This window comes from Pinus tabuliformis, chromosome 8 (assembly GCF_031772625.1).
Source record: "Pinus tabuliformis cultivar Carrire ecotype Pingquan chromosome 8, CPIR1, whole genome shotgun sequence".
NCBI lineage: Eukaryota > Viridiplantae > Streptophyta > Pinopsida > Pinales > Pinaceae > Pinus > Pinus tabuliformis.
The window spans coordinates 513,515,499-513,538,397 of record NC_142294.1 but is presented as its reverse complement, the minus strand read 5'-3'; the positions used below and the strand labels follow the sequence as shown (position 1 = coordinate 513,538,397).

The following is a 22,899-nucleotide window of genomic DNA, read 5'->3' as shown; positions in this document are numbered from 1 at the left end:
TCTTCAAAACTCTGTTTTGAAGAAAAGTCAAACAAAGTCAACTATGACAAAATTTTCCAAAAATGCACAAGTTGATTTTTGAGATGCAGTCATGGTTTCTTTGGCCAGATGCCCAGTCACACAGTCCCCGCAAAGAAATGCCGAAAATCCCATCATGAGAGCCAAAATTTCAAAGAAAAATGAAATCAGGGTGTTTTAAAGTCAATGAAAAAGTGTAAAACACAAACATTAGAAAGTGGGTTTTCGAGGAAGAAAAAATCAAACCAATTTCTCTCAAGCCTATATATACATGTTGTGGCCCAAAACAAAACCATTTGTGCTCTTGCAAGCTTGGAGAGAAATTCCAAAGGTGAGAGAGCGAAATAGTGAAGAGTTTGAGTGAGTGAGAGGTGGTGTTGGAAGGCGCGGCGCATACACCAGGGAGCGCGGCGCACATAGAGGACGCAGTGCACAGGCAGCCTGCCTGCCATTCAATTTTCTCAAGGGCGCGACGCACACCCAGCGCGCAGTGCACTGGGCTTGGTGCACGACGGACACAGCCAGGGAGCTCAAAACACTTGCAAATTTGTTTTATATCCCAATTGAAGGCTAGCAAGCAAGAGGTAGGCTCAAATGAAACCTCTTCTCTGTCAATTTGGTCAATGTTTGGTGTTTCTAAGATGTTGAATGATATCCAAAGCACATTGGCCATCCATGAAAATAATCATCAAAGCAAAAATGATAAACGGGGTTTCAAATTTGTGAAGATGCCATCAAGGTTTTGCTCCCCTCCCCTTGTCCCCTCACTCCTCATAATTTTCACCTCCATTCCACCTTGTCTCCTAAGGGAACCCCGTAGAAATCTCCATTAAGACCCTATCCCCGGTGTTCCAAGCAAATTAGTGTAATTTGACAGTGCGCGGCGCACACACAAGGTGGCGCGACGCACTCAGGGCAGGCCGCGCACTGGGAGCGCGGCCACAGTGTTAATATTGCACTGGCGTGGCGCATACCTGGCACGCGACGCACTGGGCAAAGCACACGGCGCACAGACCTATGAGCCTAAAAAAACACCAAATCGCCGAAATTTTTATAAATGGCTCTCAAAATTGCAAAGGTGGCCCTAGATACCTTAACCATTGATACTTAACTCAAAGAAAAATATGATTTTGGTGACCATGAAATCAAAGGAAAAATTTTTATTAAGTAAACCCAAAAATGACACAAAGAAGGGCAAAAATCTAAGGTTTTGCTACAGTAACAGGATTTCTAAAGCATGCTCCTACCCTACCCCTATCAAACTAATCCCCATGTAGCATTTTCCCTTAATAACCACCCTAACCCCACTATGACCATATTCATTTGGTTCCCTTGGTTCCTATGGCTAAACACCCAAACCCTACCTCAAAAAAATCCAAACCCTGTCCCATCAAAACTATACCGAAATATAATCCTAAATCCCTGATAACTTCCTCCTCTTAAATCCCTATTCCCCTTTCATCATTCCCCTCCTAACACTCCCTGTTTTATTTTCCCCTTGGTGACAGATTCTCAGGGAAACCACTAGTTTCATTGGATTCAGAGGGCAGCAAAAGAAAACTCAAGGTACACACAGCAATAATGGCATTAGGAATTTCATCAGATTATGAGGGGGATACACACAATGACACATCTTCAGGAGAGAGGGCCCATAGGAGACATCACCGGAGTGGCAGACATCTCAGAGACGAGCCAAACACCCTCATAGAGCTACAGGCATGCCCACTTGCCACGTCTTGTTTCCAGCACTTGGCATGTTATGAATTTTTCCAAAGGGTGGCAAATGTTAAAGTACATCATGAGTTGGTTCGCCTTTTTGCACTTCATCTACAGGGAGGTCAATCTGTCCTGGCTGGGGTCACTTTCACCTTGACACCCGAGACCATATTAGCAGAAACAGGAATACCAAACGTTGGGGAACAGTGGCATAAGAAAAGGAAGGTGGAGAGGCATCTTTATGAGCCTTACATCTAGAACAGTTGTTTGAGTGAGCTCACCAGAGTTTTTCCATTTAGATTTTTGAGAGATGAGTATGCCCACTCATGAGATTGATCATGAAGTATTTCAGTCGCGAGGGGAGGTTTTCACGCCTTTATGCATATCACATTAGGTTGTTCATGCACTTCACCTGGGTGCAGATGATGAGCCTCCCATTTTTTATTTGCAACAACATTGAGAAGATGAAAAACTTCATGCAACACAAGACCCCTCGACAGTAGCTAAACAATGTCTATCATTTTTCTCTCATCCAAATTTTGGTGGACCATCAGTTGGGATTGCAGGGCATTGCTTCGGGGGTCCTTCACATCAGTTTGAGCATGAGGTGGGGGGTCCTTCACATCAGTTTGAGAGCCATGAGACTGCCACCATGCCAGTATACATCACATACTAGAAGGGCAGTAGAACGTTGTTTGCAGCAGCAGAGCGAGTGTTATCTCCACCTGGGGTGGAAGGGGCCTCGCTTCCACCATCAACATCATAGGAACAAGGTAAGGGCAAGGAGCCAGTGCAGGAGGAAGGTCCATCAGGTGAGCAAGAAACCAAGTTTTTTCTCCTCCAGGGTGATGAGACAGATGCATAACCAACCAATGAGGAGCTTATAGAGATCATCAGGGAGCAACAATCAGAGATTGAAGACTTGACCATTGATTTAGAAAGCACCAAGTGGAACATGAACTACCTAGAGTAGAGAAACAAATAGCTTGAGGACCAACAGATGATCATGGAGTTGCAGAACATCCACGAGCAGTGCCAAGCTACTTAAAGAAGAAGGGTTCCGCTCACATATTTGGAGCAAGCAATCAATGAAGACCGGGAGTCCAACCTTGAGAGGTTCAACATGCATTTGGAGAGGCTGTTGGAAAACGCTGATCAGAACCTTGCTATATTGAGACACATGAATTTTTGTTACAGGGTGCGGAACATGAGTGCACAGGCCCAGATAAGGAGTTTAAAAGAAAAACTAAGGAAAGCAACAAGAAGGGTAAAACGGGTAAAAGAGCAAGATAGGCTTAGAATCTTGGCTGATGCTTCCTTGGCTCAGCATGGCACCCGATACAGATCCTCCAACCCAAATTTCAAAAAATTTGGGTAAATTTTGGTCACACGCAAATTTTTTGGGCACAAAACAGGAAATTCCTCCTTGTGCGCCGCGCCACTGGCGCGACGCTAAAAATATAGGACTCTAATCGAGAAACGGCTTGCATATTTGGATTCGGCATCGAAAATTACGTCTACTGGTTTCTGAGAAAGAAATTTTGACAAGTTTTGGGTCTCCTAAAGGTAAAAAAACACCCAAAAATGGCCCCTCTGCCACTTTTTTGACACACAGAAATCAGCCTTGGGAGAATGAAGATTTGGAGGGGCAAATGAGCACCAAATTGGGAAATTATTGTGGCGTTAGAAAGTAGAGAAGACAGGATTTTCAACAAGCTCACTTGGGCACATTTTGGACACCTACAAGTGCCCCAAAATGAGCTTCAAAGTAGCGTGGCGCACAAGGGAAAAAACTGCCAATTTACTCCCGTTTCGCGAAATTTCGGGTCGCGACTACTCCAAGTGGGCCCGGTCATCTACACTTCGGTTTTTTGGAACCGAAGGAGGCATTTAAAGAGTTTTCTCTCCAGATGGGCATCTATCCAAGTGGCAAAGGAATGCAAAGGGTCACCCCAGCCAAATGTCATGCTTGAGAGAGCTGCACCTGTAGATGATGGTTGGCTCTTCGTCTCCATTTCGTAATGATTTGAGTAAATTCCCAACCCCTGGGAGTTCTATCTCTTCTCCACTCATTCTATATATTGTATGCAAGTTATTTGCAAAGGGTTGGCTGGCTTGTAACTTCTGGGAGACTATGGGAAAAAAACTTTGTTTCTTCACTATGTATTTATGACAGAGAATTAATGAAAGGCGGCGGCTCTGTTTCATGAGATTCTTGTGGTTGTGAGTGTAGCAAATGTGTTCTTATGTTCCATATGTATCTTGTTATGTTTCATAATTTCATTCATGTTTCATTTCAGTGAAATTTTCTAAGTGAGATTAGTTAGAATTCAATTTATATTGCTCTGCCTGTGGGAAAATTTCATGTGCAGTGTTACTCTTCTGTTGAAAAGGATTCATACGACTATGCCCTTTTCACTTTCTTCAGCAATCTTTCCATTCTGCATTACCTTAAAGCAAAATTGATGCTCTTTCCGCCTACCTTGCCTCACGAAATAATATGTGCCTTCATTTTCAATTCTCTGTTCTTTATTGAGCGCCAGTCCCATATACATCCCAGAAGCTCGACACTTCATAAAATCTTTTCCAAAATCCCTATCCACTTACTAGCCTAATGTAAATAGTGTATTGTAAGTCACCTCAGACCGTTTTCGATCATATATTCGCTAAGCGTGACTCAGAGAGAGCCCTCTCCTGCTCTGGTAGGGCTAGCTACTAGACTGAGCATGGTTTGTGGTTACCCTAATTTTTGCCTTCCTTCAGCCTAAGGTAGATTTAGGTGTTAACAGAGACAACACTCAAATTGGCTCTTGATCTTTCAAAAGTGGAAAAAAAAGTTTCAAGACAACACTCAAATTGGGTATTGATCTTTCAGATGCACAAAAACAAAGAATGGCGCAACTGAATGAACTTGATGAGATAAGACAAGATGAAATCCAAAGAACCAATCTAATTCAACAACATAGATCTAGATGGCATGACAAATATATCGAAGAGACAATGCTCTAGCCATGAGATTGGGAATTACTGTTTGATTCAAAGTTCAAAGATTTCCAAGCGAAATTTCAAACTCATTGGCTTGGGCCTTATGAGATTGAAACAATATTTGATAATGGTGTAGTTCGGATCAGAACTATTCACGAATAAAGGACCACTTTTCTTGTGAATGGTCATCCACTGAGAATCTATCATAAGCCATTGACCAAGGAATAATTTATCAAATATTTGCAAGATAACACTGATTTAAAGTTGGTGAAGAAGGATTTTCCTTCTTCCCCAACTTGATCTCCAAAAGTTTTTTTCTTTCCAAGAAATATAATAATAATAATAAACTTGAAAACAAACAATGGTTGGCATGTTTATAATGAAAATCTAAGGTGAAAATAATTCTTTTACACCTTAAATTTTCTTCATACCTATTCTAAACCCATTTTCTTTATATCCCACTCTTTTCTTTATGTCTTAGATTCTATATAATGCTTTCCATTTAGGAACCTAAAATTAAGAATTATTAATAAAAATGAAACAAATAAAAAGATGTATCTATATATATATATATATATATATATATATATATATAGATATAGAATGAATTAAACGAATTAATTAATTAATTAAACTAATTATTTAATTAATGAAACAAACTAATTAATTAATTAATCAAATTTTTTATTCATTAATTAATTAATTATTTTGTTTAATAATATAATAAAAAAATAATAATTAATCAAACAATTTAATTAATTAAATGATCAATAATTAATAAATTAATTAATTAAAAAAAAATATAATAAAAAAAATCTAAATATTAATAAATTAATGAGATAATGGCCGACCAAATTTCTTATATTATTTCTTTCATAACCTATATATATAATCTTAAATATAGGTCATGGATACATCATTAATATCTTCAGAATATCTATTGACGCATCCCGTGATGATAGACTCACTTGGTAGTCCAAAACGTTGGGTTCATAAAACTCTATAACAAGGCATTCCTCCTCTATTAAAAAAAAAAAATCCTCACCTGTATGGATTCATTATTTAATAAAATAGCTACAGAATAGTAAGAAATATGTAGCTTTTACATAATTATACAGTTGATGTTTGATAGGAACCACCAATTCGGAAATTGAGCAATGATCAAATTCATTCTTGAAAGCAATTGAAGGCAATGAAGAAAGAAGCAGATAAAGGTCAACAATATCGATGTAAAGGTATTCAAAGGTATGCAAACATTTAATTTAGTAATAGGGATTAAAAACATTTAGTATATGAATTCTATGATGATTATACCATTGGTTGAAACCCATCATTGCCTAAGGTTGAAAGATATTTTGGTCATATCATGATAACACTACCATTGTCTCCAATTATTTCACAATACTCCCAACTCAAATTTGATTCATTGAAGAAATCACCAACTCACATTTGTTAAATCCTCCATAATGGTCATTTCATTCATTCCTCTCTCATCCTCATTTTCGTTTATTCCCTTCCTGAAAGCCTTTATTTTGAATCCCTAGACCATTTTCTATCAAGAAGTAAGTCAGATTCAAAAATTTCCTACCATGGGGATCATTGTGAGGTCTGAGCTGAACGAAAGAAATTTCAAGGAAGGTTTACCTGTAGGTGAAAGAAATGTTGTAGAAAGTGTAGTGACTACATTTTGTGGAGAAACTTGATTGTTTCAACAAAGAGGATACCAAATCTTGCGCCAGAGCTTTTGCTGGAGTAGAAGTTGAGATTGGAGATATCAAAGTCGTAGTGACAGAGTCCCTTATTGCTGAAGCTATGGGCCTATCTAGAGGAGGAGAATGATTGTTTAAAAATAGAGGCATAGAAAATGAAGAGTGGAGAATTTTCTTAAAGAATCCAGGTATGGAAATATCCATTTTCAAGAGAGGAGTCCCAAGAACTGCACTTAAAAGTAAATGGAGAAACCTATTACTGGTTTTTAAAAAAATTATTTCTTGTGAAGGAAGGTTTGCCTGGATGTTTTTTTATTACATTCGCGTAATGATGCATTTTATGGAAGGGAATGAGATCAATCTCCCATAATTTATGTTGAATAGCTTAAGAAAAATGTCAGGAATTGTACAGAAAAACATTCAATATATAGAAACCACTATGTATCATCATGGCCTCATCAAAATGCTTATTTAATTTCACCTCAAGTGTTTAAAAGATGACTATGAAAACTTCTTACTTTGAAACCATTTTAAGGAAGAAGAAGAGGAACAGGGCAATAATAGTAAAGGAAAAAGAGAGAGAAAAAGAGTATCTGAAAGCCCTATTCAAAATTTACCCTAATGGCCATCCCATTAACAATGAGAGGATGAAATTCCTATTGCATAAATTTTAGGAAGCATCAAAAAGAAAATTGTTAGAATAAAAAATGTCAATAAAGAAGAAGAAAACACATCCAAGAAGATAAAAGAGGTCAAAACAAGAAATAAAAGAATTCAAATAAAAACCCCTCATCCATATATTGTGAGAAGAAGTTCCAGGCTTAATCCATAACTAAAGGAACCATCTCTAAAAGACATGGAATATGATTCAAAGTAAGTAGAGAAACAGAGGACTCCCTCACCAACTGTCATTTCACCCATTCAAAGCCCAAGTCGAAAAACATTGGAAATATATCTAGTACAACAAGAGATATACAATTATATCAAATCTATGGAAAAGATAGCTACAGAAAAGACATCTGGTTCAAGATTGCATGAAAAAGAAGATCATTCTAGTAGCCAGCAAGAACCTCTAGTCATAAAAAATTTAAAACAAGAAATCTTTGAACCGGAGACGCTAAATAGACACTTACAAAGGGAACGTGAAGCCTTGAAGATGTAGAATGAAATTAAAAGGACCCAAAACAACATTATTCTCTTACATTTGAGTCAATGGTATAAGAAAAATAAGAAGCTGAAACAAAAGAATAAGGTTCATAAAAGAAAAGTGATAAATCTGAAATACAAAATTCTGATGAAGAAGCCAAGGATGGAAGTGGTAAGGAAAAAGGTGAAAAATACAAATTTGGATGTGCTAGCTCAAGTTTCAAAGGAGATGCAGTAGCTAACAAGCACACTAATTTTTTCATTTTTTCATGAGGACATGCAATGACCTCCATATGGGGGAATGTACAACCTCATGAATGCTTCATCTTTACACTCTTCTTCACTCATTTTCCTTCTCCTTGACCATTTATTTTAACTTGATAGGGATCAAATTGCAGGTTTTTTACATAGGTAAGGTAGTAATTATCCTATTTTTCGTATTCCCTAATGTTCCTTACTATTATGTTAAATTTTGCATTACATACCGGATTCGTTCAATTCTGCAGCTAACATCCTTTTTTGTAGCCAACTCCATTATTGAATAGGGTTTGAGGCGCCATTTAAGGAAAGAAAGATATGGGAAGAAAGAGGTTGATCACCTCAAGGATTTCCTCCTATTCATCTGCACTAAATCAATATAGTAAAGCCTAAATCATGTGGTCAAAGGAAATGGTCAACACATAGCTGGAGCAAGTGAGCAAGAGTCCGAGAGGAAAGCACATGACGATTTTCTTTGTCAAATAGAAAATCGCGAGCGAATCATTATCTATTTCTCAGTTTGATAGTTAAATTAGAACTTTGTTAGTCAAAAGTAGGAATGAAATCCTCAAAAAAATATTAAATTCCTTTTATAGATAACGTAAGGCAACACAAAATAGGGGATCACATCAATGAATCTATGATGACTGTAATAGTTTTAAAACTCTATGCTTTTATTTAATGGAATTGCCTTTAAAGACTTGATGCACAGTTAATTGTCCATTGGAGCTTGTGACCACCTATTTGTGGAGGGCCCCTGCAAACAGTGAGGGTTTTTAACTTTTAGATTTCCCGGTTTGTTATTATTTTCTATAGTATTTTCGTACATGTTTCATTTCATAATTCTTCATTTGATTTTAGAACTGGATAGCAACAGTGATATTTATTTTAACTAGAAAAGAAATAACAAAGTTCTTCATTAGTTTTTTTATCATCGAATATCAATCCTGGGCATTCATTTTTTTGAACTTCTTATGATAACATTACAACTGCATTTTAAAGTTTATGTAGTTGATTTGACTCATTAAAATACCAGTGGTTTCCCTGTGATTTCTTTGGAATTTCATCAAAAATCATTTCAACTTCATATCATACTATGTTTCTCGCTATAGATTTAGGTATATAGATTCCTCTTGGCTTTATGTTTCTTAGTTTAATTTCAAAAAGAAGTGTGGTTTAATTGTAGTTACTTTATTGAACTTTCAATTTTGAAGCAGTGTGAGTTAGTATAGTTTTCATTCTGCAACTATGAGTTAATCTAGTTTTCATTATGTAAGTGTGAGTTCTTTATAGTTTCATTTTTCAAGAAAGGATTATTCCTTTATATTAACAATCATTTTATTTTCATTAGATAGCAATGTTAATTTTAATTTTGAAATAATAATACAAAACTTAAAAACAGATTTCCAATAACTCAATCAATTAATAAATTCAACTTAATAAATAGGCCACTAGGATATATTGCACACTTTCACTTCACAAGTTTACCAACTCTAGTCGATAATTTATGTAATCAATTTAAGACAATTAAATTGACAAACATTTTATGTATGGGTGAAGAAGATTTACATTTTGGCTAATTTAAGTGCAGGAACTCAAACTACACAAGCAAGAGGGATTTCACGAGATTCGATATCCCTCCTTAACTCCTCAAACACCAGAAGATTTGTCCACCAAATCTCATCATCTCAGAGTTAAAAGAAGCCAAGCCCACTGAGTTCATTCGTAGCTAAGCCAGTGATAGTTGAAGACAATTTAATATTGAGTTTCAGAGCCAAGGCTCCCTAATCTTAAGGAATTTGTGGGTAGCCTCAGTTGTAAAAATAGGAAAGCATAGGACCTCATTATGATTTGACTTTTTATGGTGAACAAGAAGAACTTTAGAGATAAGACATTGTGACTGATTAATGTTATGTATTTTTGACAATTTGATGAGAATGAGAAGCATTTATTTGATCCAAAACTGAGTTGACTTAGAGGGTTGAAGCTCTTGGGTTAGGGCCCAAACCTAGCAACAGAGGTTCCTCTTCCTTTTGTATATGTATGCTTAGATTATATTCATAGTTAGCTATTGAAGTTATTTCTGCTTTATTTCATTTACGAGTACTTGAATGATTTTTTAGTTTTGCTTCGATTAGTACAATAGTGAAAGTGAATACTTCATAAAATCTTGTGATAATGGTCTCTTCCTCATCTCCCTCATGGGATCATGGTTTGAGGGCCCCACTCTCACAACCCCAAAATCAGATTTGTCTCTTTAGATCATTTTATGGCTAGGGTTCTTGATTGAGTAAATTATTTTTTGTAATTCCTTAGAAGTAATTACAACTAGGAAGAAATTCCTTATATACTCAACAAAAAGAAATCTTACAAGTACTAAAATAAAAGACTACACAAGGCTATGGAATGTATTCATCTAAGAATAGAATAATATTGGCAAGAGAAAGAAGAAGAATAAGCAAATGAGAATTTAGAAGATGTCATTTATGTGGACCAAGAAGAGGCTACTAAAATGATAGAATATGGAAAAGAAGAATAGTTTCCATCCAAGGAAACTTTTAAATTTGTGCAAAAAATCACCTAAATAACCAAATTATTAGTGATGTCGATGTAGGTATACAAACCCGTAGAAGAAAGACCAATTTACTAGGAAAATTCAGATTTTCCTTGATATCAAAAATATATCGAAAGGACTTTACACAAGCCAGCACGGAGCAAAATTTAGTGAATGCTATGGAAGAATAATTTTTAATCAATTTGAGAAAAATGGAACCTAGGAACTTGTGCCATGACCAAAAGATAAAAACGTGAATGGGACTAAGTAGGTATTTAGAAAAAATGTGAATGAATAAGGATAAATTATTGGAAATAAGGAAGGACTTGTTTATAAAGACTACACATAAATTGAAGGAATTGATTTTGAAGAAACATTTTCTCTAGTTCATAGATTAGAAAAAATAAGATTTTTTTTAGAAATTGTGTGTTTTAAAGGCCTCAAATTTTATCAAATGGGTGTTCAATTGGCCTTTCTAAATGGATATTTAAAGGAAGAAATATACCTCAAACAAACATAAGTTTTTCACTTGTCAAAAAATAAAGACAAAGTGTGCAAATTGGAGAAAATTATTTATGGGTTAAAGTAAGATCCAAGAGCTCGGTATGCTATATTAGACCACTATCTTCAACAAGAAGGCTTCAAAATATATGTTTCTAACAACAATCTCTACATCAAAATGGAAAGGTACAATTTACTAACTACACTTCGATATGTGGATGGCCACATTGTTGGAAGCAATAAAGATGACATCAGTCATGGATTTTCTCATGAAATGTCAAAGGAATTTGAAATGACAATGATTGGAGAATTATCCCTCTTCCTTAAACTTCATGATTTTCAAATTGATGAAGGAATATTAATTTTCCAAGCCAAATACCTCAAGGAGATGCTCAAGCATTTTGGAATGGAAAAATGTTCACCAATTAGTACCCCTACTATTATTGGATGCAAGTTAAGTAAGGATAATGAATCTCCTAAGGTAAATTCAACTCTCTATAGGTTTGTGATTGGTATTCTAATATAAATAGTGTCTTTACAGAGAAACTTTTATGCAAACAACATGAATGGTTGCAAGATTTAAGTCAACACCAAAGAGATCACATATGCAAGTAGTAAAGTGGGTATTTTGATACTTAAAGGGCACACTCGATTTTGGTCCTTGGTATCTTAAGGGTACAAATTTCACATTAACAATGTACACAAATGCTAATTGGCTAGGTACCATCAATGATATAAAAACTACCATGGGGAGCACATTTTTCTTATGAGATTTCCTTATGTCTTGGTCAAGAAGAATAAATCATCAATTTCTCTTTGTTGAATTGAATATGAATACATAACAACAATATATTTTTCTACCCAATTTCTTTGGTTGAAACACAATTTGCTAGAAATCAAAATGGAATATGTTCAACGAGTTTTCATTTTCTACGACAACACTAGTGTAAAAAAAATATAAATAAATCCTATCATTCACTAAAAAACAATTCACATTTTGATCAAGTATCATTTCGTCATAAAACAATTCATTGAGAAGAATGTAAAGATGGAATATATTGGCACCAAAGAACAAATTGCTAACATATTTACCAAAATTATACCCAAAGAAACCTTTGAATATCTTAGGGAGAAGTTGGAAGTGATATCTTCTTTATATTAGAAAAGAAAGCACAAACTCAAGGGGCGCACCTTGTGTTATTGATGTCAAATGGGGAGATAATGCAGGGAGGGGAAAAAGCTGGAAATAAGTATGTAGTTAGTATAGATAGGAGGAATGCATGTCAGAAGAATCAAAAATCAAAGTATTTCCATTAATAAAAAAATTGGATAATTTTTAAAATTGTTGTTATGTCAAAGGTTATCCGAGTAGGCCCCATTTGTGTACCCTATTTTTAATGGAATTTTTACTCCAATTACCTAGATCAAGTGAGAACATAGGATATATGGTTGAAAATATTATTCTAAGACCTTTTGAACAACGTATGGTTTGCCCTAACTCCTCACAATTCGAGATAAATTAATTTTTGAATATTCATTATACACATTTCCATTCAGCCTAGATAGTGGATAATTTGATCCTACCATAAACGCTACATGCACTATAAATAAGCACAATATGGAGAATTTCTAGCCACTAGTCAAGAATTAAAAACTATTTTTAAGAGAGTGAAGGAGCTTACCTAAGGTTCATACCTCATGAACCAACAACAAGTAAAGTGAAGTGAAGTTGAAGAAGCTTTTGTGTAAGGGTTTTTGGTATGATTCTTTGGACTGTTTTCTATTTTGTTTGAGGCTTGTTGAGATAATTTTTTCTTGTTAATCAGGCTGGGTTCATTTGTTGTTAAATTAAGTTTTCCGGGACATAATTGAGGCTAAGCTATATCTTGGTTTGAGGTTGAGTTGAGGTTTGCGTTAAAGGTTGAGTTGTAGTCTTGGCTAGAGGCCATAGATATGTTCTATTTGGGGTCTGAGCTTTATTGGAGATAGAGTTATAGTCCTTGTGAATACTAAAATTCTATTTTGAGTTGGGTAAAAGCTACTAGGAGGGAAGACCACTTTTTGAAAAAGCCTAAATACTCCCTTGAATAGTAAAACAAATGTAAGTTAATGCATATTGAGGATTGATGTCCTCATATTCTAGACATGTTGGAGAAAACTAATACTTTTGTAAGTTGGTGCTTATTGAGGATTGATGTCCTCACAACTGGTTGTAATAAATTTAAGACTATTTGGAAATAATTCAAGTGTTCTTTCTTCAAATTTGGATTTCCATTCTTATATGTGTTTTCATCCATTTTGTTGATGATTGACTTGTGATGTGATTTTAGTATTAAGAGTAATAAAGTGAACAAAATTTAATCTATAATCAATCATTTGTCGACGCGTTTCGAACCAACCAGTGTGGTTCATCGTCAGGACAAGTTGAAGAACTGATCTGGTTTAGCTTGATTAAATAGGGTGTGCAGAGACTCCAACGGCTATAATGCAACGGCTAATTTTGACTTGATGATCATAGTCAAACCCTTAATTTTATTATTAATAGAAGTATATAATTTATTATTATTCGTTAATTGAATAATATAATAATTCTTATTGATTAAATATAATGGTCATTATATCTTCATATTTACTAAGTAATCTATATTTATTATTATTCCCCAATTTATTTAAATATAAATAAATAGTATTAAATTATTATTATTGTTAGAAATTAGTTACAATAGGTAACTTGTGTATTTATTTAATTATAATATTTTTAATCTAAGGGTCCAAAGGTAATACCAGATATAATGGTCATAATGGTAAACCAAATACCAAGGTCATTAATAAATTAATCTTCATCTAACCTATATTTATTATTATTCCCAAATTATATTTAGATATAAATAAATAGTATTAAACTATTATTATTCATAGAATTTTATTACACTAGGTAACTTGTGTATTTATTTAAAAATAATTGTTTAAATCTAAGGGTCCAATGGTAAACTAATAAATCATTTTTATTAATTATTTAACTGTAATAGCCCAATCGAAATTAAATTAATAAGTTCTATACGATAATTAGGTCCAATAATTAATCTATATTTACTTAATAATATATAATATCAATATTATTAAAAATAATAAAAAGAATTCTAGTAAAATCATTATTATGAAATTACCATAATTATAGTGCATGTATAACCATTAACTCAATGTTATTGGTATATCATAAAATTCTAATAATTTCTTGATTATCAATTAAACCTAAGGGTCATTTGGTAAAACTAGATCACCTTTTATAATTAATTTAATAATTTATAATCCTTGAAACATCAATATTTATTCACTAAATTTTTTTATTAAATTAACTATGTTATTAAGTATGATGTGCCCACTTCTTTTAGACCTCTCCTCACTATCCGTAGCTCCCTCAGGTCTGTGAAAGACCCTGCTGACCCTAAGGACATGAAGGGCGTCTATGTCATTCCTTGTTCCTCTGGGACCCCTTATATTGGTGAGACGGGTCGCTCTATTAATCAACGTATTAGTGAGCATTCGGCTGACTTAAGACATGGTAGGACCAAGTCCTCAGCCCTGGCTGAGCATGCGGGGAAGACTATGGATCATGTTTTTATAGAAGATGCTCAAGTCATTGCCAAAGTTGCGCATTTTCACCATCGCAAATTTAGAGAGGCCCTGGAGATTGAGAAAAGGTCGAACAATCTTAATAGAGATGATGGCTGGAAGATTAGCAGTTGTTGGGTCCAAGCCTTATCTTCCTAGCCTCCTCTTTTCCCCTTTTGTTAGGTCTTAGCGTTTCTGTCTTCCCTCTCCTCAGGTTTTGTTTTTGCCGAGTTTGTCATGGAATGCATAAGTTTTCTGTTATTATGTAATCCCAGGGGTCATTTTTAATTAGATTAGATTTGCTGCATTGATATTTAATTCTTCTTCCCCCCCCCCCCCCCCCCCCCCCCCCCCCCCTCTACCCCCTTTTTTAAACCTTATGAGTAATAACATAGTTAATTTAATAAAAAAAAATTAGTGAATAAATATTGATGTTTCAAGGATTATAAATTATTAAATTAATTATAAAAGGTGATCTAGTTTTACCAAATGACCCTTAGGTTTAATTGATAATCAAGAAATTATTAGAATTTTATGATATACCAATAACATTGAGTTAATGGTTATACATGCACTATAATTATGGTAATTTCATAATAATGATTTTACTAGAATTATTTTTATTATTTTTAATAATATTGATATTATATATTATTAAGTAAATATAGATTAATTATTGGACCTAATTATCGTATAGAACTTATTAATTTAATTTCGATTGGGCTATTACAGTTAAATAATTAATAAAAATGATTTATTAGTTTACCATTGGACCCTTAGATTTAAACAATTATTTTTAAATAAATACACAAGCTATCGAGTGTAATAAAATTGTATGAATAATAATAGTTTAATACTATTTATTTATATTTAAATATAATTTGGGAATAATAATAAATGTAGGTTGGATGAAGATATAATTTATTAATGACCTTGGTATTTGGTTTACCATTATTTAGTTTACCATTATGACCATTATATGTGGTATTACCTTTGGACCCTTAGATTTAAACTATTATAATTAAATAAATACACAAGTTACCTATTGTAACTAATTTCTAACAATAATAATAATTTAATACTATTTATTTATATTTAAATAAATTGGGGAATAAGAATAAATATAGATTACTTAGTAAATATGAAGATATAATGACCATTATATTTAATCAATAAGAATTATTATATTATTCAATTAACGAATAATAATAAATTATATACTTCTATTAATAATAAAATTAAGGGTTTGACTATGATCATCAAGTCAAAATTAGCCGTTGCATTATAGCCGTTGGAGTCTCTGCACACCCTATTTAATCAAGCTAAACCAGATCAGTTCTTCAACTTGTCCTGACGATGAACCACACTGGTTGGTTCGAAACGCGTCGACAAATGATTGATTATGTGATTTTGCCGAAGATTATCTAAACAATGTTATGGATCACAGAAGTCTAAATTCCTTAATAATTTAATCTATGTGATATCAGTTGATCCCCTCTCAGTATCACTATATATTTCCATCATGCAATAGATAATATATGAAAAATAGAGAATAAGTAAATACAATCAGTCATAAACCATGATGAATACAAAATATGCATTGGTAATCCCATTTCGAGATAAAACTTTATTTGAACGTGAGGTTACCTCTCTTCTCTTATGTTAGGAATATAAATGATCCAAGTACATACGTGAATGCACACCTTATAGAGTTACTTAATGCCTCATATAATTATGTTCATATAATTATGGTTCTAGCCGGAGCCATCAAACACATAGAATATCAACCAAATGGTCATGTCACCATTACACTAATAGGTTTAGGGGACAATAATGGATGAAGATATTCTGAGACGAAGATGATATTATTTGATTTTGATTGTAAGAGAATAAGGTGGGACATGATATACAAACTCAAATAGAAAATTTAAGCACAAGAGTGTGTCAAATAAATATTGTAGGGTGAAATTTTGGTGCGCTGAGGTGAGAGACATAATCAAGACTCCGTCTAGAACCATAATTATAGAGTTGCATGTCACCATTAACGGTTGCGTCTAGAACCATAATTATATGAGTAGCATAAGTCATAATTAGGTGATGAAATTTCATGTCATAATTGTATTTCCATACCTCATCCATGGCGGGATTCCTTGTCGACATGAGTGCATTTCAATATCTTCTATATGAACCATTTGATTAATTAACATCCTACCAATAGAGTGTATCCTTTCAACCATGAATTTGGCATGGGAGAGTTTCATAAGTGAAGTGGGTGTTGGCAACAAGATATGATGAAGTGTGTTGTAAGAAAAATATTGAATCGTGGGATTTTTAGTAGTTTCTCCACCTAGGAGAGCGATATTGAATATGATGTTTAACTAAAAGGAATTACAATGATATAGTTTATAATTTTTAGTATTAAAGTTGTTTATCAGAAGATACTTTTTTAATTGTTGCACACTTTTATGATAAAAATAAATGATGGTGATTTTTCACAATCATATAAAAAAAACATATTCTAAGATTGATTTGGATACATCTAGTATCTATAACTACTTTCCTATATAATTGAAAAGTACGATGAATGTCACCCAGTATATTAGTAGATGTATGTCCATAGAATGGATGGTTCTTTAGTCATTACAAATAGAGAATTGAATTAGTAGTATGAAGCAATTAAATCTTCAAGGGATCAATTATAAGTACAACTTAGTATGGACGATTGAGTAGGTAGTTTGAAAGTTATGGATCTAACAAAGGATCCCTCACTAGTTGTAAAAACATGTATGTAGATTGTTGTCTACTATTGAGGTGATGATACAATATGTGCATTGTTGTTCAATAGTTGAATTAGGCAAATCCATGATTCAAGAGTCTAAGGAGGTGAAATCCAAGATCTATGGAATTCAGCTTGGGAGCTACATCTCTACAATGGTTATGGCAAAGCCCAACGGATTTCAATATACAATATTTAAAAATAATTTAGTGTATACTTTACCCTACAAATATCAAGACAAATACACATTAAGGGAGGGTGTTTGAAATATTAACTCCTACTTGTGTGGATAAGATAGTCATTATAAGATCTTATTCTATCTTAATACCTAGTTTGATGTTTAAATATGTAATATTATATGATAGTGGCATAATGTATGTATAACAATTTTAATTATGTCATTATCGGATATTTTCACTTTTTTCATAGTTCAAAATAATTTTTTCAATATCTCTTAACAAATAGAATACATTTTTCATATATATATATATATATATATATATATATATATATATATATATATATAAAAAGAAAACTTATTTTTTATATTAAAATATTTTAAATATGTTTTTTTGGGGGGGTAAATGGATCCTTTCATTAATCATAAAAGAGTTACATATAGCTTGGATTTCCAAAAGGAGACTAAACCAGAAAGACTTTTTAGACTACTAAGTTACCTAGGAGTAATATACCATCAATTCTTGATTACAAAAATCATGAATGCATATAAAACACCTTGAAGATTCAATATTTCAAGGGGAAAATGCCTCTAACATTGACAACATTTTTCCTAAGTTGAATAATTGTTCACTATCTTCTCCGATCAATGCCTTATTTATCTAGTGACCTCATTTTTTTGGATTCCTTGTATTTTTTAGGCACCACCTTGAACCCCAAGACAAGACTATGAAGAACTCAAACCCAATTATTCTTTTTCCTTGCTTCAAATATAGGCATTGTATAATATTTGAGTCCTTGAACCGCAAGACAAGACTATGAAGAACTCAAACCCAATTATTCTTTTTCCTTGCTTCAAATATAGGCATTGTATAATATTTGAGTCCTATAAGTTAGTATGTCCTTCATATATTTTCCATGCCATTCTTCTACACGGGAAGCTAGTAGTGAATCATCTAAATCCATATCTCGTGGTAGGGTTTTGCTTCAGTTTCTTCCAATAGGGATCTAATTATTTCCTGTGGTAATGGTTTTAGTTGGAGCTCTTCAAGATACTTTTTCATAGGCTCTATAGAATTTTGTAGGGATTTGCATGCTTGATTAATTGCTATCTTTCTCTAGAGACCCCTCTTGAGAAGACAAAGACTTGAACCTATTTCTATATCTAGGGATTTGGTCAATATTTTAGGCATCCTAAGGGTTAAAAAATATTATTCTTTGAGGGAATTTTCCAAATTATCTTACTCTTTCTAAGAAGGGTCAGGTGATTACTTGGTACTCATCAGAGATTCCTTAATAAGATGCTCATAATCATGGAGCATGTTCATAATCCACACGTTTCTTCCAAACACTATCCTCATAATAAATATTTGTGGATGTGAAAAGATGTTAGGAGATATTGATATGGACACAGATATGAGTATATGATGTCAAACTCTCTCTTTTAGTAGCCTCTTATACTTTGACAAAGTTAGCGGTGACATTGTCGATGTCTTCAAGGGTTTCCTCCTCCCAATATTCTTTGTAAAGTGAAAATAGTTATACCAATAAGTCTTCCTTCTCTAGATTATATTACTCCTTCCAAAATCACATGAAGTTCCCTACGTTGTTAAAATAATATAGCCCTCCTTTAAAAACATTTAATCTATCTTCCAAGCTGGAGAAAATGACTCAAGAATGCATTTGTCCCTAGCTCCAATTTTATTTGACCCTGAAGTTCCATTTATTTCGTATCCACCCAATCAAAGACTTTCCAGAGGGACATAATCTAATGAATTTACATATTAAAGTCTAATTCTGCATATCTTAGATACATCTTGTGATATTGCTAAATTTAACCTTATATAATCTAATGAATTTAGATTAAAGTCTAATTTTGCATATCTTAGATACATTCTGTGATATTGCTAAATTTTTCCTTGTATTTTTAGCTTGCTAAGATGCAACCAAGAGAGGTTTTGTTGCAAAATGAAAAACCTTGCTATGAGAAAAGCACATAAAAAAATGAGGAGATTAAAGAGAAATACTAACACAACCAACATCATTATGAATTCAAAAAAAACCTTAAAATAACCTGTATAATTGTCCTCATGAAATATATTTTTATTAAAATAACATGATAACATTTCCAGTATACCTAAAATGAGCACTCTAGTAAAAATCGGTAATGTTATTTTCTTATTAATGAGTGAACTAAGCAAGCTCTAGCACCTTTGATTTCTTTTATTGTTTCACACGTTTGAGAAGGAATGGACATATTGATATTCTCATAGCACTTTGTTATGAAAATAATTTACAAATAAAAACATAGATTATTTCTGCTTAGATCTATAACTTTTAATATATATACTTTACACGATAGAATCAAAAGATATACTCAATATCAATTGGATTAATGAATGTGTATCAATCGGATTAATGAATTTTTATATAGTTTGTGAAACGCAGTTTTCATGATATCGTGTTCTTTTCTTCGTATCAAATCAAGACGTACATAATGGACCAGAGTACTCTTGGAGATGGAAACACAGTTGTTTATTTTAAATGTTAATCTACACGATTATCATATTGTGCAGCCTTGAGGGGTGCCCTTCGATTTTTCTTATTCAGAAAGTGACAGAGGTGAACAACTAATGAAGAAACAATTCAGTGAAATAAGTCTTCATCTGCTGCAAATAGGTTTTGTTAAGAGATTGTATTATATTGTTCCCTGTTGCTGAAAGAACTCATCAATTTTCGCCATTCAAACACGAACGGTTGGTGTTAATTTCAACAGGTGATGCAACGAGCTGTAGGCAGTTTATTCGTACTAGTTGTAGGAAGTGTTGTAGCTGATGACACTGTTGGTGATAGAGCGACTGGTACTATTTGTTTCCTTGAAGATACTGCCTTGTTTGTTTGTGAAGATGTTGAAGGTGGGGTTACATTTACATGCTCTATGTTTTCAAAGTTGGCCTTCTCTCCCAGCTCCTCTACTGCCATAATTATCGTTTCTAACCTTGCCATTATTTCTATCAGAAGAGCAGAAAAGCTCGCAAGCGGAAGGAACTCCATGAATGTAAAATTGTTTCCTTTCATTTCTCTCATTTCATATATATTGCCAGCTTGATCTGTTGACCAATCTTCGTCTATCTCACCCTCAACAATATTTCCAGATGATGAAGCATTTAGCTCACCCGCGCACGTTGCAGGGTTTGGTATTGAGGAGGCATATGATTTGTTTGTTCTGGCTAAACCTTCTTGGAAATTTGGTGCGGATTTTAAGGGATTCTCTTCCGCAATTGGCCTCTTAGTATCGAAACAAAGCTCAGGCTGCGCTCTCAGAGAATTTTGTAGATTCGCCATTACTGTTGTTAATCGATCCCTCATTAAATGGGCATTTGAACTTTTTCTCTTCATCCTTATGCTCTCCGCCAGTTCGCGCAGAATCTCTGCAGACCCTTTGCTTATGTCCATGCATGGCGTTTTCAAATTTTCTCTGACATCAACCGGAGCCTAACGAGACAATATTATCACGCATTACTCTATCATATTATAACTGACTATCATTATATTATAAGAACATGCATGAAGAGCGTACCGCGTTTCCAAAAATACCTGAATCTCAGAGTTTAGAAGTCCGTCCAAAGCCTCCACGCAATAGGCGCAATATCTGATTGCGTTTCCAACTTTTACATAAAGATTCCATGGATATCTGAAAGAGAATCGTCCATGGGGTGGTTCCCATGTAGCAAAATTCCTCTGCAGAATTAACTGTTCTTAGCGAAAAACAAAAGAGATAACCAAACTTACATGATAGGAAAGGATGCTATATACTTAATAATAATGATAATTACCAGTGAGTCTTCAGTGGACTTCGAGTTCAACACACATTTATAGCCTCTGGTGGTCTTGTCAACCTGTGAGTCATGGCAATGTTTTGGCTCCACGAAATATTCTATGACGTATTCTGTCAAAACACATAAATTTTGTGTAAATTCGGAAGATGCGAAACCACTGATAATTTGTTGCTATATCTGGAGACAGCTTACCTTGGAGAGAGTCAGCAAGTCCCTCCAAGTTATGTATAATGGAATTGTGCAGATCATCTCCAGCCCATATGGGAAAAGCAAACAAATTTATTATGAAACAGAGCGTAGACCCTATGACTATCGTAGCTATCCTCTGATGTGCCAATTTTAAAATGTTTTCAACGCGATAGCCAGAGATTGCTATGAGATTGAAGGTGAGAATGAAGATGACCACACCGTAGTCGTATGTTTGTTTGATCACTGGAAAGAACCGCGAATATGTCGACGCTGCACCTGCATCATCCAAACCAAGCATATACATCAGTACTCTCAAAAAGAGAATCTACATCAGAACGGCGTTGTCTACCGGGGCCAGATTTCGGTGGGAAAGTTTTTTTTTACTCTATTTTTCAAAAAGTTTAACTATAGAGCCATGTTTGTTTGCTAGGGTGGAAATGGATTTGGGGCTAAAAAGCTAAACAGTTGTAACCTAAATTGCTTTAAAATTCTGCAATTTTTTTATCAAAATTATACAAAATTTCCACAATTTTCCTAACAAAATTGTAACCTAGTTAGACTACTCTAAATGAAACATACTGGCTGTGTTGTTACAATTTCCATCGTTGGGACTGCGAATAGGTTTACCTAACACAAAAACAGAGATTCCCAATATAACTAACTCGCAATTTTTCCCTCCAAGTTCTGCAACACAGTTGACCCCCACTCCTAGTAATCCCGCTAACAAAGTGGCGCATGATCTGTTCAGACCTTTGCAGATCGTTGCACCTGCAACATATCATTAAACCACAAAGAGCATTAATATTTTAAAGCACAATAACTGGTTCAGTGATAGTATGTACTAATGAAATCATCATATCCAAAAAAGATACCTTAATACCAAGGTCTTAGAAATACTAAAACCCTAAAACAATCTTCCCGTTAAGCCCTAAATTAATCCAGCCTATGATTTCGGGATTCTAGCATCAACAGGGTTGAATGCGACGTTTGTCACCCATTTGATTAGGTACATTAAGAGGATTAGAATTCATGAGAATAATTACCTACAGTAAATTCAAAGACAACGACGACGGTCATGAGAGCCCAAACGGCATTTCCGCCAACGCTGTCAAACAATGGCCTGACAAAGTAAAATACAGAGACCAAAGCCAGTGCAAGGCCAACTTTGATGGAATGGATGATTCTTCGAGGATCGTCTGCACCCACCTGCCAAATCCTCCTGCAAACAGAGATCGCAGAAGGACGGAAAGCCTGGAAACTTCTCCATATTACATCTTCGCAGAATCTCGCTTGAACGATATTTGAGTCGATGCCTTCCGCTACTGTAATTTTCCACTCCATTGGTTGTGATTGAATACTCTTGTCTCCGATGTTAAATGTTAGTTTCATTCCGAAACTACAGATATAAACTCCAAACCA

General features: G+C 34.1%; 1 protein-coding gene across 1 annotated transcript; it reads right to left on the bottom strand.

Moving 5' to 3' along the window:
* Positions 1-855: 855 nt before the first annotated feature.
* LOC149236377 (aluminum-activated malate transporter 10-like) lies at positions 856-22,821 on the bottom strand. The gene is made up of 7 exons (XM_089368879.1): positions 22,524-22,821; positions 22,060-22,248; positions 21,484-21,756; positions 21,289-21,401; positions 21,050-21,205; positions 20,384-20,947; positions 856-1,041 (listed from the first exon to the last, which is right to left on the bottom strand). Exons 1-7 carry the CDS (start codon positions 22,819-22,821, stop codon positions 856-858), a joined length of 1,779 nt encoding a protein of 592 aa, XP_089225005.1.
* Between the last annotated feature and the right edge of the window lie 78 nt (positions 22,822-22,899).

Bases quoted from the DNA above. Each gene is read 5' to 3' on its own strand.
- LOC149236377 (XM_089368879.1), bottom strand. From the start codon at position 22,821: ATGGAGTGGAAAATTACAGTAGCGGAAGGCATCGACTCAAATATCGTT. The intron at 21,757-22,059 runs GTATGTTTCATT...TGGATGATGCAG, and splicing joins AAATTGTAACAACACAGCCA to GTGCAGCGTCGACATATTCG. The intron at 20,948-21,049 runs GTATTTTTGGAA...TTGTCTCGTTAG, and splicing joins TTCTAAACTCTGAGATTCAG to GCTCCGGTTGATGTCAGAGA.